The sequence below is a fragment of the Tympanuchus pallidicinctus genome, unplaced genomic scaffold (genome assembly GCF_026119805.1).
Source record: "Tympanuchus pallidicinctus isolate F22 unplaced genomic scaffold, pur_lepc_1.0 scaffold10, whole genome shotgun sequence".
Taxonomy (NCBI): domain Eukaryota; kingdom Metazoa; phylum Chordata; class Aves; order Galliformes; family Phasianidae; genus Tympanuchus; species Tympanuchus pallidicinctus.
Genome location: NW_026294619.1, coordinates 13,096,191 through 13,112,018, shown reverse-complemented (window position 1 = coordinate 13,112,018; position 15,828 = coordinate 13,096,191). Strand labels below are relative to the sequence as shown.

Here is a 15,828-nt window from a genome sequence, read left to right as displayed (position 1 = left end):
CACCAGACACAAGGAACAGAGTTACAGATACCTACCAAGTAACTTCAGGTGCCAGGTCCCTTGGCCTAGCCAACATGACAGAAGCTGAGCAAGGCCAATGGGAAAGGAGCACCTCAAAAGCACTGTTGCAGTTCTGTTTAGCCCATGGCACAGAAGGCAGTGTGGCAGTGATGTTAAAAGAAGAGCCCTGGAAGGTACTGTATGTGACACCTCCTGCATTCAAGGTCTTGTGGCTCATTGACCAGAGTGTTTTTCCTGTCTTCTCTGTACCAAAGGGAGATTTCAAAGAGATGTCAGCAAAGGTATGAGCTGAAGCCCTTCACACCCACTCTTGTCTTTATTCATTCACTGCAGGTACATAGCTTATATTATTAAGTAAACCAGGAAATATTTACCAAATGCAATTTTAAGTAGTAAAAACCCTAAAACAAGCTGCAGAAAGCTAAGCCAAGAACAAGTGATCCTCCCATCATTGCATCCCCTCTGGAGCTCAAGCAGAGTGACTGAGCTCTGGGAGAGGTAGAGATCCCCTGCTCACCCCGACAAGTTACTTCTCCACCCTCATTCCAGAAGATAAAAACAGTCACATTTCTGAGGAGAAACAAAAAGAAGTCTATTTAACTGCCATGACACAAGCAGGAGAGTCAGCTCGAAGAGGCATACTGCACATCCTTCTGCCTATTGCAACAAAATGCTATCTGGACATCTTTTGCTCTGGCAGCTCTCCCCTTCTCCCCCTTTGCTGACTTTTACACCAGATGAACCAGTTTATCCATTCAGACATCGCTTGAAGAAAGCATGACCTCTCTTAGCTCCTCAGCTGTCTGACAGAACATTCTCAAGGGCCAGAGGAGCAAGGAGTGTTTGGCCAGAACATGAAGAGTGATGCAGGAATAGTTATTGCAGTCCAGGCATGCACCTTTGCCTTTGGGAGAGTGAGGCCTCTCAGCAGTTTTCTGTAATCACCTGGTACTCACCAGCAATCATGAGGTGCTTACCAGAAAAAAAATCAGGGAGCTTGGTCATCAGACAGGTGGCCTGGTGATGGAAGCTGTGTCAATTCAGAAAACAGCACTGTTAAGGAGGCTGCTTGGCAGTTTGAAATACTACTTGTAGGAGTCAATGTATACCAGGCCTGTTCTGTGACCAAAAAAAAAAAGAAAAAAAAGCTACCTGACGAGACAAACAGATCTATAGGGAACATTGTTTCATTTTACTTGCCAGTGAAGAAGCACAGGAACTGAGCTGAAGCAGTAGAGAAAATGAAGGATATACTCCTTCCCCCTTACAATTTTTCACATGTGCATGCTTCAAGTCCATCACATCTCCTTTCTGTTTACTGTTCTTTGTTGGACAGCACCAATTCTTCCAACAACAGACCAGTTAATTAATTATATACTGATTATTGTTCTGTTTAGGAGATCATGCATCTGATGTTGAAACCAGAGGGCTGTTCTAATGCACAGCAAGAGAATGAAAAGCTATGTGCCAGGTAAGATCCACAAGCCCACATTGTCTCAGTAAGACTCTCACTTTTTGATATAACCCATCTAGAAAGCAAGACAACAACAAGGTGCAGTAAAAACAAGTGAACCACAGAAAGACGCAGGTGTCAGTAGTCTGTACATTAGCATAGAGTCACTTGAAGAAAAGAGGCCTCAGATCTCATCATCTTCAATCTCCTCCACTGTCTCTCTTTAACTCCAGTCACCTGATGCTCTCCCTAATCTTCTGCAGCTCCGTAGCGGAGTGCTACATAAGCCTGGGTGGAAGGAGTTCCTGACTGTTGTAAACTTTCTTCTTCCATAGGAAAGAGCCCTCCATCCCCCATGACAGACACTCAGTGCCTCTCTCTCAGCTGGGTACGTGGCCTGGGCTGTGGGGGCACTGCTTGCTGCTGTATACATGGCTGTGGAGGAGGTGTCTGCTGGGGGACAGGGTTGGATGGTGGTTGAGGGAGCTTCCGCATCGCCATCTCTGTGTCCACTTGGTGGATCTGCATCCTTTCCTCATCTGCAACAACAGGAGGCCACAGCAGTCAAGCACCTACTTACATCTAAGCAGGAGGCAATGTTCTTACTGAAATCCAACAGCAAAGGAAAAGAGTTTGGACCATAGAATTAAAAATATATATATTGATCTTACCTGCAAGGGCACTGTCACTTTCAGGTTGTCCTGCAAACAACTAAAGTCACTGTCATTCACACACTCAGGCAGCTCTCAAAGTTTTGCAGCAGCCCCAAAGCAGAGGTCAATGCACCTGAAGACACTACTGCCCTCTCTGATCACTGATAGACACTCTCAGCCTGAGCTTCTCTGTTCTTTTTTGGACACTCTCTATGCAGAGGGCAGTGAGGCACTGGCACAGGCTGCTCAGAGAATCTTTGGTACCCCATTCATAGAGGTGCTCAAGGCCAGGTTGGATAGGACCCTGGGCAGCCTGAGCTGGTGGGGGGCAGCCCTGACCATGGCAGGGAGTTGGGACTGAGTAAGATTTAAGATCCCCTCCAACCCCAGATGTTCTATGATTCTATGAAATCGGTCACACCCACAGGTAGCAACACAAAAGCCCTGCTCTGCCACTGTCTGCCATGAAGATTTCCATGGACTTGGAAATTGCCAGCATGAATTTTCCAGCAGGTAGAATTAAATTCATGCCATCTTATTCTTGATCATTAACTCATCATTTGTGATATGCCAGTCATTTTAGCTTAGGATTGAAAAATTTACCTCTTGGGGTGCTAAAATAACCTTACACACCAACCTGTTTCAAAGAAACCAGCTGCCTTATTTTAGTTCTTATCATCCCAGAATTTCCCTCCTTTCTTTAATCCAGACCCAAAAACTGAGGAGGTGCTGTCACCACACTGAGTGGGGTAAGCTACTCCCTTGACAAAGAACATCAAGAACAGCCATAGTGAAAGGCAAAATTCTAGTGGCTTTGCTCACACTGGCATTTTGCTCATAAGATGTGCCAGGTCTTCTAAGGCAACATCCCATGGTTGCACTGTTGTGAACTCTCCCAGAGGACAGGGAAAACACTTGCCCAGTCTTTGTGGTGATGCTTCAGGGAAAGTGAGGGGGCCATAATGAGTTAGCCATACTGAAGTTCTACCCTCAGCCATGGGAAGCATCATGCTAACCTTTGTTGTCAGACTGACCACAGGCACCTTTAAGGTATCAGCTGGAGTTTCTTTCAAACATTACCCTTTTTACTTTGACAAATACTGCTGTGCAAAGGAATGTCTTCTCACATTTTGTAGTTCAATCACACAGAATCACAGAATCACCCGGGTTGGAAGGGACCTCAAGGATCATGTAGTTCCAACCCCCCTGCCTAGCAGGGCCACCAAACGTACACATTTAGATCAGGTTGCCCAGGACCCCGTCCAACCTGGCCTTGAACACGTCCAAGGATGGGGCATCCACAACCTCCCTGGGCAGCCCGTTCCAGGGCCTAACCACTCTCCTTGTAAAGAACTTCCCCCTAACATCCAACCTAAATCTTCCCTCCTTCAACTTGGATGCATTTCCCCTAGTCCTGCTATTGTCAGCCCTTTTGAAGAGTTTACTCCCCTCCTGGGTGTAGGTTCCCTTCAGGTACTGATAGGCTGCAATGAGGTCACCCCGCAGCCTTCTCTTCTCCAGGCTGAACAAGCCCAACTCCCTCAGCCTGTCCTCATAGGGGAGGTGCTCCAGCCCCCTGATCATCTTAGTCGCCCTCCTCTGGACCCTTTCCAAAGTCTCAATGTCTTTCTTGTACTGAGGGCTCCACACCTGGACACAGTACTCCAGATGGGGCCTCACAAGAGCCGAGTAGAGAGGGACAATCACCTCCCTGTTCCTGCTGACCACCCCTCTCCTGATGGAGCCCAGGATCGAGCACTCACACAGAGCCTAGGTGCTACTGAAGATCATACAGCAAGTCTGACAAGTATGTGGGTGTAACAAGCCTTCAATACCAACATGCTGCCCCAGCTCAGGGTGATCTTCCCTCATACTTGAGCTTCCTCTTCTGAGTGAGCCAGCCAATTCTTCCTGAGTGTCAGCTCAGCATCGTCTGCACACCTAAACTAGGGGCAATAACCAAGCTGCAATCCCAGGCAACAACTCTATTAAGAGTGAGCCTGCACTGAGAGGTAACTCTGGCAGCGTATTTTCTTAAAGAGGCTTGAATTCTGGACAACAGATGAGAACTCTGGCCATAGACTTTTTAAGTGCCTCAAGCTGGACCTCCAGTGTCGATATGCCTCCAGCAACACTGTTTTGCAGAGAGAAGAAGCGCCAAGAGATGCTTGAGGAAACCCCCGGAACAGTTGAGTTCTTGCCCTCTCCTTACATACAGTGTTTCCAAAGGTGATTGACAATGTCAGAGATCCTAGTTTCACACTATATAAGTTTACTGAAAAAAAATCTCCTGACAGATATTTAATTGTATGTTTAGCCCCATGGATGTTCATGACAGGTGGCCTTGGCCAAGGATTAGAGCAGCCGTTCTTTCTACATAGATAAACAGAAGGGCTTGAGAACAAAAAGCCTTTTGTTCAAAGTATATGTCTGAAACCAAGACTGACAATAGCAGCTGATGCACTGAGATTCACTACATGCCAAAGATGAGGTGGCTGGACAGAACTTAAAGCCTTTGAATACTTACCATCATCTTCAAGCCTATCTGCTTTTTTCTTCCTGATGCAATAAATAAGCAAAATCACAAAGACAATAAAGAATACTGCACCTCCTGCTATGCATGAGATGAGATAGAGCTCCAGCTGGCCTGGTTAAGAGAATAAAGAGGATGTTAGAAGAGAAGAAATAGCTTGTGTAACACCAACCTAGAATTTTCTACCTTCCTGCCATTGAAATGAAAGCAGCACTAGTTAGAGAACCCACTCCTCTGCCCTTTCTCTGTACACAGAAAAAAGTTGTTGGTCCTCACTGCAGCATGAAACAATGTTGAAGAATACTGCAAAAACTCTCTCAGAAGAAAATCAGCCACCACCTTTATGGGTATGAGCATGGAGAGGAAGAAAACAACGTGCAAGTCATTTTCCCCCCGTAAGAGTGCAAATAAAGAGCAAATACCCTGAAAACAAGGAGAAGATCCCAAGGCACTTTTTCCAAGAAAAAGCTTTTAATTTTTGTTGTGGTAGCTTACCCTCTTTGGTAGCTTTATGCTGTCTTACTGTAATGGTCTCTGGCTATAATCCCTCAGCAAGCATCACTAGTTTCTATACTACCTTTATCCCTTTAAAACAAAAAGAGAAAGATGTTTTCTGCCTCTCACAGACTGCTGCATGCAATCAAAATCCAGCATCAGCACTCACTACTGCATACAGGGAACCATGGCTGCTTGTGGGTTCCAGATCAACCTTGCAGGCAGACACAACTACTTGAAGTGCTGTAGCTGAGTCCTAGCTGATTCTGGTAAAAGTGGACTTCTTACCTGGACACTTTATTTCCTTCTCAGTTGTTTTTTTGCTGACTTGATTCTTAACAATACATCTGTATCTCCCATTGTGTCGAGTAGTAAATTCCACCTCTGTTACATTGGTTTGTGATTTATTGATTTTATCTTGAGTCAATTCTATTGTAAACACCTGGTCCTCAGTCTTCTTCACTGTACATTTCACATATAGGGTTTTATTAATGCATTCAGCATTGAGGATTGGCTGAGGGACAGGCTCTGAAAAAAATAAAGGACAGACAGATCTGATGATGTTTCTCCTTTTGAAGATCTCCATTGTGAAGCAGAGCAGGGAATTGCAGTGATGGAGTAGCACCAGCTAATGAGACCAGAGAAGAATAAGAACAAATCGGACTTCCACTGCAGAAGCAACGCAGCAGTTATAAAGAAAATGTCATATATTAGCCTACATTTTCATCCTAACACACTCCTGATCTTTTTGTCTCTTTCCATTCTCTCCTCAGTTCCCTAGAAGGTGTCTCTTCCTCAAACGAAGTGGAATTGTTTGTGCCAGCAAGAGTAACTACACTGTATCTCCTTCAGAACCCATTGTTACCACAGCGTTGCCATGATTTGAAATCTGATTTTTATCCCCCGTTCTGCTTCTGAATAGAAATATCTGTAGTTAACATCATAAGTGCACTTGACTTACAGCTAGTTAACCATACTAAGCACAACCTGAAGGGACAGAATCATAGAATCATTAAGGTTAGAAAAGATCACAAAGATCACCCAGTCTGACCACCAGTGTATTCCCACTAATCACATCCCTCAGTGTCCCATCCACACTGTTCTTGAACACTTTCAGTGTCTGTGACTCCACCACCTCCCCAGGCAGCCTGTGCCACTGCCTCACTGCTCTGAGGGGAATTTTCCATCCATTTTATAACTTCCTTGACTAATCTGGAGAGAAGCCCCCATTGTGGAGCTCCAACAGATCTGAAGAGCACCTAAAAGCACTTCAGCAAAGGAGAGCTGCGTTACAGAGCCAGATGATCTCCAGGCTTTGCTTGGCTCATGGCCATGGGAGAAAGTGGTGTTTTGGGGCAGAGGATGTGAATAAGGAAGGCTGGAGACAGCCCTCTAACTCCTGCCCCAGTGTTCTGGTACAAATGCAATTAGCTCTGATCTGCCTGTACCCATCAGAAGAAATTTTCTCCAAGATAGAACAGCTACTTATGATGCTTTACGCATTGCCAAAGGCACTCAGCTTGCATGACAGCCACAGTGCGAAAACACATCACAACAGAGAACAGAACAAAACAGAGCACTCAGCTCCAAGGAGGCTATGACAGAGGGAGCCGATTTCTATCTCTCTGTGTCCTACAAGGAACTACTTTTTGGTGCTGGATTCTCTGACACTGATGACAGGGAAAACTGACAGAGGCATCAGAAAGAAGCTCTATTCCTACCTTCTAAAGAGCCACAAACTAGGTGCACACTATAACAAGGAAAAGCATCTCCCTTCCCTCATTAACCCACTCCCCTTCTGCAAGCTGTAGGGCATCTTTTGGAGGAAAGCCCTTGTATGAAACACCAGAGTACAGGTCATGTTGGTGTGATGGTGTCACCATCTCAACTATTTCTTTCTCTTCAGAACAGCTGTCTTTCCAACTCCAGTAGCAGTATGTGAACTGGATGACAATTGATACTAGCACCCAACTGAAGGGTTTTACTCCCACAGCTGTGTACCAGCAGTAAGGCAAGATCTCTGCTGCAGAGTAGGGAAGCGATGCAGCACATAGTTAACTTGCTATCTATTACCTTAGCCTGGAATTAAACCCAGGTAACCCCAATGACAGTTCACTGCCTTAAAGGCAATAAGGCAAATGAATAAGGCCCCAATGATTTCCTTAATCTGCAGGCAGTTCGCAGTGAAGGCCTTCAACAAAGTGAGACATCCTTGGATTGGTATGGAGAGAGCGAGAACTCACCCAAAACGATGAGCACTATTGTTTCATTTGCCTTCAGCTTTCCATTCTTGTCATATGCAGACACCTTGTATATCCCACTGTCTTCTTTCACCAGCCGCTCTATTCGGAGAGTCCCATTGAGGAGCACCTTGCACCTACACCGTGTCTTCTCCACATAATATTTAATTTTTTTGTCTTTCATCTCAAGCAGCCTCTCGTTGTCTCTGCTCCACAATATCTCGTGTGTGTTTTCAGCAGCGAAACTGAGTAGAGCTGTCTCATTCACTGCCTTGTAATTTATGGTACTGGTACCTACGAAGATAAGCACAATCCATCTGTCAGTTCATCCTAAACAGTCCTTACTGCCCTGCTCACCAGCCACAGCCATAGAATCAAAGAATGCTTTGGGTTGGAAGGGGCATTTAAGATCATCTAGTTCCAACCTCCTGCTAAAGACAGGGACACCACCCACTAGAGCAGGTTGTTCAAAACCCCATCCAGCCTAATCTTGAATGCTTTCAGGGAAGGGACATCCACAACCTTATTGGACAATCTGTCCAGTGTCTCACCACCCTCGCAACAGTGAGGTGAGATCCTTCCTAGTATCTAGTGCCATGATCCAAAGGGTTTCATTTTCCACCCACTCAGATTCTTAAAGCCTCTCTTCACATTTTTTTCCAATACTCCAGATCTCCCCTTGATTGTTTGTTAGCTCATCAGTACCCAAATTAATTCTGAGGAATATGAAAGTCACATTTACAGAAGCAGGCTTTATCCTCTGGATGATTTATTCACTGTGATTTTGATTGCTGAGATTCTTGGCTGCCTGTGGACTCCACTGTAACATGACAGGAAGCACAACAATAACAGTAGACCAGCAAGATCCCAGGTCAGGGAAGATCCACTCAAATACAACAGCAGTAGGCAAAGAAAAATGAGAGAGGAGCTACTTGCCTTTAGAAAACCTGTAAAGTCCTCAAATAGACAGAGATCTCCAGATGAGATGCCCTCACCTCCACTTCCAGCCCTTAAATGAGATCTGGGAAGGGGTGGATCCTGCCTCCGCCTTCTGGTCACTCAAGTGAGCTCCCACCAGGTGCTCAATCACTGCTTCAAGCCCTGACTTAGCATTTCCTCTAAATTCACCCCTCCTGCAAATTAGGTCATTTGGGCAGGCTTAGCTCTTGGTACAGGCTGATGTGCAGAGCAATCATTGCTGTCATTATTAAGGTGAGCAGCAAGCTTGTGGAGGCCTTGGATCGTGGGGTCACTTCAGCAGCAACAGTGATGGCTACAATGATAAAAACAGCGGCCTAAAGGAGGTGTCTGTGTCAAGAAGTGAGCACATGACACCAAACTGGAGGAAGATGCAGGTATGTAAGTCGCAGTGCCGCTCCACAGTGCATCCACCCCATGTTTCTAGCACAGCATCACAGTATGGGAAAGCAAGGGGGAGAAACAAACAGCTAACCACAGCCTGAGAGCTTATGAGGCACAGGCGATGTTGGGAGATAAGCAAAGACCAAAAAAAAGCCTTTTCTCGTGACAGGTGCCCTTTGATTGTACATCCCCTCTGCAAAGTAGGCGAGAGGAGGGGCATTGCACAGCAGTGCTGCCAGGACTTGGCACTCAGAGTAAAGGTGATAGTCAGAAATGGCTATGGGAAGTAAAACACATCATCACTTCAGGACGTCATTCGTTCTTCCCTTTGTGCCTGGTCCCATGCCCTTCATGCTGCAGGCTGCTTTGCAGCCCCTGAAGACATGGCTCTGGGGAGCCGTGCTTCTGGAGGCATGTTTTGACATAGAATCATACTGTCATTAAGGTTGGAAAAGAACACTAAGATAACCTATCCCCACCACACCCACCAACCCATGTCCCTCAGTGCCACATTTACGTGGTTCTGGAACACATCCAGAGATGTCACCTCAGTGTGGCAATGCCTGCACCCCAGCTGCCAGTGGAAAAGTTGTAGAAGGAGATATTAAAAAGCATTTAGAAGTGTGAGGTGGAATATGTTCATTAATAAAAACTTTCATTCTGAACTGCAACTTGTTCATGATCTGTATTCATTCCTCTTTCATCTGTAGGATAAAACCGATGGGCAGGTGGGGGATGTCCTCCCAGACACCAGAGAGAGATGATTCTGCTCTAACTTGATAGATTTCAAGCAGTTTTTCCTACAGACAATGCTGTGCTTATGCACTTTTTACAGTCCTTCACTGTAGTGTATAATCCATTATTCCACAATGATAAACTACAGGGGCAACTGAAATCCAGTTGCTGTTTCAGCAAACTAACAATATTAGAGATAACCAAAGAGTCAAAATATTTTGTCTCTGCTACAGGGAAATGAATACTGATGTGTTTCCACCCCAGACTGAGGCGAGGTTCTTAGTTCAGTATCACATGAGGCATTTGATGCATCAAATGAAACATTCTGCAGCCATGCTGTCAGTCTGGGCAGCAGCTATCTTCCACAGACATGGCACCATGGGTTGTACCCAAATGGTTGGGTTCCAGTACCTGTCTCTGCTCCATCATAAACAAGCAGTTAGAGCTAGGGACAGGATGCCTTTGCGTAACAGATACGCACGGTTATATTTTCTATCCAAAAGTATGGAGAAAAACATCTAAGTTTTCAAGGAAAGTCTGGTGGCATCTCTAAGGACTGACTCCCACGACACATCCCTAGGGAGATCCCATGGATCTAATGGAAAGCAGAGGATTCCACACATGTGATACTATAGATCTGCTTAACTGAGGAAATGGCAGTTCTGCTAATGTCAGCTGAAATGCTCTTCAAGGGGCAGAAAGATCAGAGCTGGCAGCGTAGAGTCCATTTGCAGCCACAAGGAAGAGTCAAAAAAAAAGAAAAAGTTCCAAAAAGTAGCATTAGAGAAGTAAGGAATCTTCTGTTTCACTGCTTCAGGTAAATCCGAAACCCATTTTCCATTCAAGGGAATGAACTTCATTTCTGTTTGGGAGGAAATACATCACATGCCAAACAGAAATTCCTTATTCTCCAATTAATTTTGTTCAGGAGGAAAAAGAATACAATCAATCTATAGTGGAATGAACAGGGGAAAAAATATCTGCATGTAGCTGTGTTGTTAACTCATAGATTAGAGAGAAGAAGACACCTTAATTAAGTTTTTAGATTAATACTTTAAAAATGAGAGCAGTGTAAGTAGGCATTTGCTTACTGTTCTCGCATCCTATCCTTGAGCTCCACTGATGACACTGAGATACTACACACTTTCTGTTAATATTTAGGGAAGAATATAATTTGCACTTTCAGAAGATTTGCTCATCATTGATAAGAAAAGGTAACTACATGTAATAATGGCTGTGCACAATGCACCATGAAGTAGATCACTAATGTACTACAAGCTACCTCGAAGGCAGAGAGAAAATTGCATGCTGATATTTCTTGTTACAAACATGTCAAATTATAGCTCATTAACTTAAAACCAGAGCTGTTTACAGCTTACTGTTATAATAGAAAAGGGAAATTCGGGTCTTGCCCTCTTCTCCTGGATGAAAATGAAATCAAGTAATAATATGCACAACTCAGAGACTCTCCAGTCACCTCACCCATTGGGAAAATGGAACTAGTTTCTCATCAGTAACATCCCACCAAGTTGTAAATTGTTTAAAGGCAATTTTAACAACAGTAGCACACACAAAAAAAAGTTGAAGATCTTAATGAAGACTTACATTTTGCTTTGGGAAACAAAAGCAGCAAGCACTTGACAAGGAAAATCCTCCCGAAGTTCATTTTCAGGATCCAAAAAACCCAGTGCCACCTTGTCAAGGGCAGCTCCCAGCAGGTGAAAGGCTCTTCTGCTGAAAGCAGCGGCAGTGCTTGCACAGCCTGTGCCCTCCTCCCAACCTCCCGCCTGCACTCGAGCACTTCTCGTTTCTCGCCAGACACCCAAAGCAGCAGCAGCAGCACCTCCTGAAGGCTGTGCTGTTAGGATGGGGCAGCGTGCTGCAATGGGGACAGCATGACAAATGTCCCTCCTCCTACCTCCCTCCAAGATCTGCCCACTCAGCTTGAGGGCCAGAGGGCCCTCGTCTTCTTCAATGTCCATCTGAAGAGTTCAGCTCCACTATCTATGTCATCTTCCTTATGGGACAGATGCTCCCTTGGGGCAGGGGTGGTGGGATACCTTCTGCTCCCCTCTGGCCCACTCAGTAAAGAGGGTACAATAAACCCAGTTCCACAGTGGGGAAACAGAAACTGATGGTTGCCGGGCAACTTGTGGAAGAGATGTACTTCCCTTGGAAAGTATTAGATCACCTTCACATCAGTGTCTGTCCTGCAAGGAGCTGGCCCACTGCCACACATGGGAGTCCTGCAGGCATGGCCATCCATCCAAGTGAGCCATGGAAGAAGAGTGGGCTTGGAACAGTATGAAAACATGAAAATACTGCCTTGGTCTATCCAGAAACTAACTCCAAGGCTGGCTGATGTTGGAAAGATTGTGAGGAAAGAAGATGGGAGGAGGGATGGGAGTTAGGACCAAAACCATGCGAGAAGCTAATAAATTCTTTATTTCAGTTTCCAACATGAAACAGATGGTGTGGGGAGGACTTTGAAATGTCATCCCAGGACAATCCCCTTACAATAGTGGCCGCTGAAATCTTCCAGATTTTTATTGCAGATGTAAGCCAAAAAAGAAACAAAAGAAAAGATACGGCACAAGAAATGCACAGTATTAGATAAATCATTCTCATTAATTCATATGATTCTCTTTCCTTAACATTATAGGAAGGTCTTCTAAGACCCTTTCCTTTCTCCAGCCTTGTCATCGTTTTAACGACTCTTCAGCTGGTAGAAAACAGTGCTGTTTGCACAGAAGGAAAAAAATAAAAATACCCAATGGAAAAAGCACTGAGGCCACAGTCAGTATTACTGATCCCCACATTATGTTCCCTACATAGCTATTCTTCCCTCTCTTTGTTGTTTACTTGCAAAGAACACACAATGGCGACAGATATGAAACAAGAGGAAGCAACGGCTGCAAGATGAAGGTTTCGTGCTTGACTTCCACTTTCTGTGGGGGAAACCAGACTGAGGGCATGGAAGATGCCCAGAGACAAGCAGTCTGTTCAAGGACTTCCAGCCAGAGCACCAACAGGACTTTGGGTAAATGCAGTAAGCATATCTTCATCCCTCCTGCTTTTCTTGCTGGGTTCACTGAGCAGAACAAGAGGAGCCTCTAACATGCTGAAACCAATGTCCATATTCTGCTTAACATTGTCTTATATTTGGCTTATATTTTTCCCAAAGCTACCTCCCACTTCCATAAGGCCCCGGCTCCTTGTCAACACGTTCTTACTGCAAAAATGCTGAGACAGGGGCTGTTCCATTGCTCTGGGTACAGACCGAGCCATGATGCTGCCCTGCTCTCCGCATAAGGCTGTTGTGGAACTGCAAAGATCTGTGACAGAAACCACGATTGACATGAATGACACACAAATGGAAAAATGTCTGTCTGTGAAAGAGAGAGAGAAAAGAGGTATCGCTCCAGCAGCAGAACAAGGCTTAAAAGATGCCCTGTATTTGTAATTGTCATCCAAACTCTGGGAAGAAAACTCTCTAACTCCAATGTGATGTTAGAAAGTGGCAGTCCTTTTATTCCTCATGATACGTACCAGGCAATTTGATGAGGAAGAGCACCATCTCAAAGTTCAAGTTCTACATTTCAACTGTTAAGACACACATATGCAGTACAAATATTCATTCTTTTTCAAGAACTCTTTAGTATATGCTAATGTCCCTTCGGGCATGCTCAGTGGTATCTCAGGTGCTCAAGTGCCCACCTACTTCTTCCCAATTTTCTACCATCAGTTTCATCACTGAGACCTTTTGGCTAACTTTCATCTGCTTTTCCCCAGTTTGGAAAATTTCCATTGCTGATTACGGCATTTAGTGAGCTACTTTTGAAATGATGTATGTGGAATCGGAGGAAGCTGTCCTTACACCTTTTGAGGCAAAGGATAAAAGTATTCTATTACGTCCTAAGTACAAAATCATTGAGGTAAACAAGACTGCTCACTCACTAAAATTGAAATGGAAAGTTTTAGAACTATCATTCATGGATTCCTTTTGCTAAACTAATATATTGGTTCTTAAACCAATGGACTACTCCCTTTTGCTAAACAAACCAACCTGTATCATCAGGAAGGACACTACTTCCACAGAATGGCGTTTTTGTCATGCCCAGTGTCTGCACTCTTGTAAAATCACAGAGCAAATGACTCGGCATGGCAGCGCCTACACCCTGTTCTAGCCATCAAACTTTTCTCTGTTAGAGCAATGGTGGCAAGGCACGGCCAGAAAAGGAAATGCCTCCCAGTGCTGCAGTGCTGGTCTCATCTTCAGCTAGGCCTGTAATCCTGCTCATGGTGATGGGTTCTTGGTCATCATATTGCTAAAAATCTCCAGTAGATGTGAGGGCCAAATGCAGCTCCATACAATGCGCTGTTTCTTTGCAGCCACTGCTGCCTTTGCTGTATTGTTTCCACTGCAAAAGCCACAAAGTGCTTTAGTTGCTTGCTTTCTTTTTCACTCTGCTGTTCTTTGTAGCACACTAACCAGTTTCCTCTGAGTTTCCTCTCAGGGAATGTAAGCATCATACTTACATTTCCATAGAAAGGTGAGAGACTCCCATACATTTGAAGGCAACATCTCAAGAGACAATGTGTTTCTGTTCTCACCTCTAATTCTTCAACCTAGTGATAAGCTAATAGATGTTCAAGCCTGAGGCATGAAAAAAAGAAAAAGCACAATGACACTTGATCTACTAGAAAAAAAAAAAAAGAGTACAAATACACTTAGCATGCTATTCTCAGAAAAGACTACATCCAGTAAGGCAGTGTGAATTTCTACTCCATCTGCTAATTTACACCATCTCATCTGGTAGGAAGCTGAGGTTGGGGCAAGAGGCATTCAGGTGGTACTTGTTACGCTTCTCTCAAAGTAGAGTCAAACACCTCGATCTCACCTGCATCTGAGAACCTCACCATGAAAGAGGACAGGACTGCTAATTTACTCCTACGCATTTTTCACAAAGACGGGCCTTTACTTACACAGAGTTTGTAAGAAGAGTGATCTTGACTAAAATAAAAATAAAGTTGTGGCCAAAAGTTTGGTGGGGACAGTGGCTTGGTGACTTGGAGCCCAAGGCTTTGAGTCTGTGACTAGCAAACTGAGAGCGCTGCTTTGCCCATGTGCACTGGAAATATTCCAAAAACAGCATCATATCCTGTCAGTGCTGAAACAGCTGCCAGACAAAACTTGTTTTTATCTTTCTCTGAAATAAGGTAAACGTAAGTTTTCTAAGACAGATTTGCACAGAAATCAGCCTTTGGCTGATTTTCTAAAGAAAAATGTCTCCCTTGCTATTTCCATAGCACTACATGATCAGTCCCAGGTCCTCTGTTTCTCACATTCATTTTCTTCCTTTCTACCTATAAAAATGTGTTGACAGCTAAACCTCAGAAAACAGACCCAGTTTAAGTCTGGTCTGAAGAGACACAACCGCTTCAGAAAGTGCAGTCTGACAACCTGCAGTTCACAATAATGACCTTGGCCAAGAATCACAGAATCACAGAACTGTAGGTGTTGAAAGTCCTCTGGAGATCATCCAGTCCAACCCCCTGCTGAAGCAGCTCCCTACAGCAGGTTGCACAGGAAGGCATCCAGGTGGGTCTTGAATATCTCCAGAGGAGGAGACTGCACCACCTCTCTGCACAGCCTGTACCAGGGCTCTGTCACTCTCACAGTGAAGAAGTTCTTCCTCGTGATTGTATGGAATTTTCTGTGCTTCAGTAGCCCCTTTTCCTGCCACTGGGCACCACTGAAAAGAGCCTGGCCCCATCCAATGACTCCTGCAATTTAGATGTTTACAAACAGCGAAAAGCCTTCTCTCCTCCAAGCAGAACAGTCCCAGGTCTCTCAGCCTGTCCTTGTACAAGAGGTGCTCCAGGCCCCCAGCCATCTTTGTGGCCCCCCACTGGACTCTCTCCAGCAGTTCCTTGTCTAGAACTGGGAAGCTCAGAACTGGACACTGTAGCCCAGATGTGGCCTCCCTAGGGCAGAGTAGAGGAGGAGGATTGCTATGTCTTAACTACAATACGTTCCTTAGTCACCAGAGAGATGACTAACAAGGTATGGCTAAGCATCCATTTGTCCAGCTGCACGGATGCATCCACTGCCTGGCTTTGCTGATCTTGCTTTGTGACAGATACAGAGATGACATTTCACTGCTGACAGGCTTTCAGTTCAATGTGAAAATGATGCTACAGTTGCTAGCAGGTTTACTATGATATAGGCATGGTAATGTACGCCGAGGAGGGCAGAAGAGAAGCTGTTCTTAGAAATACATTCAGGAAAGACATCTTATGATCATCTGAGTAAGTAATGTTTCAGACAAGATG

The 15,828-nt window shown here is 44.8% G+C and overlaps 1 protein-coding gene across 1 annotated transcript; it reads right to left on the bottom strand.

Moving 5' to 3' along the window:
- Positions 1–1,190: 1,190 nt before the first annotated feature.
- On the bottom strand, positions 1,191–11,318 carry CD2 (CD2 molecule). Its single transcript, XM_052703981.1, has 5 exons — positions 11,098–11,318; positions 7,399–7,689; positions 5,444–5,683; positions 4,655–4,774; positions 1,191–2,013 (listed from the first exon to the last, which is right to left on the bottom strand). The coding sequence occupies exons 1-5, from the start codon at positions 11,156–11,158 to the stop codon at positions 1,841–1,843; spliced, it is 885 nt and encodes a 294-aa protein (XP_052559941.1). The 5' UTR covers positions 11,159–11,318; the 3' UTR covers positions 1,191–1,840.
- Between the last annotated feature and the right edge of the window lie 4,510 nt (positions 11,319–15,828).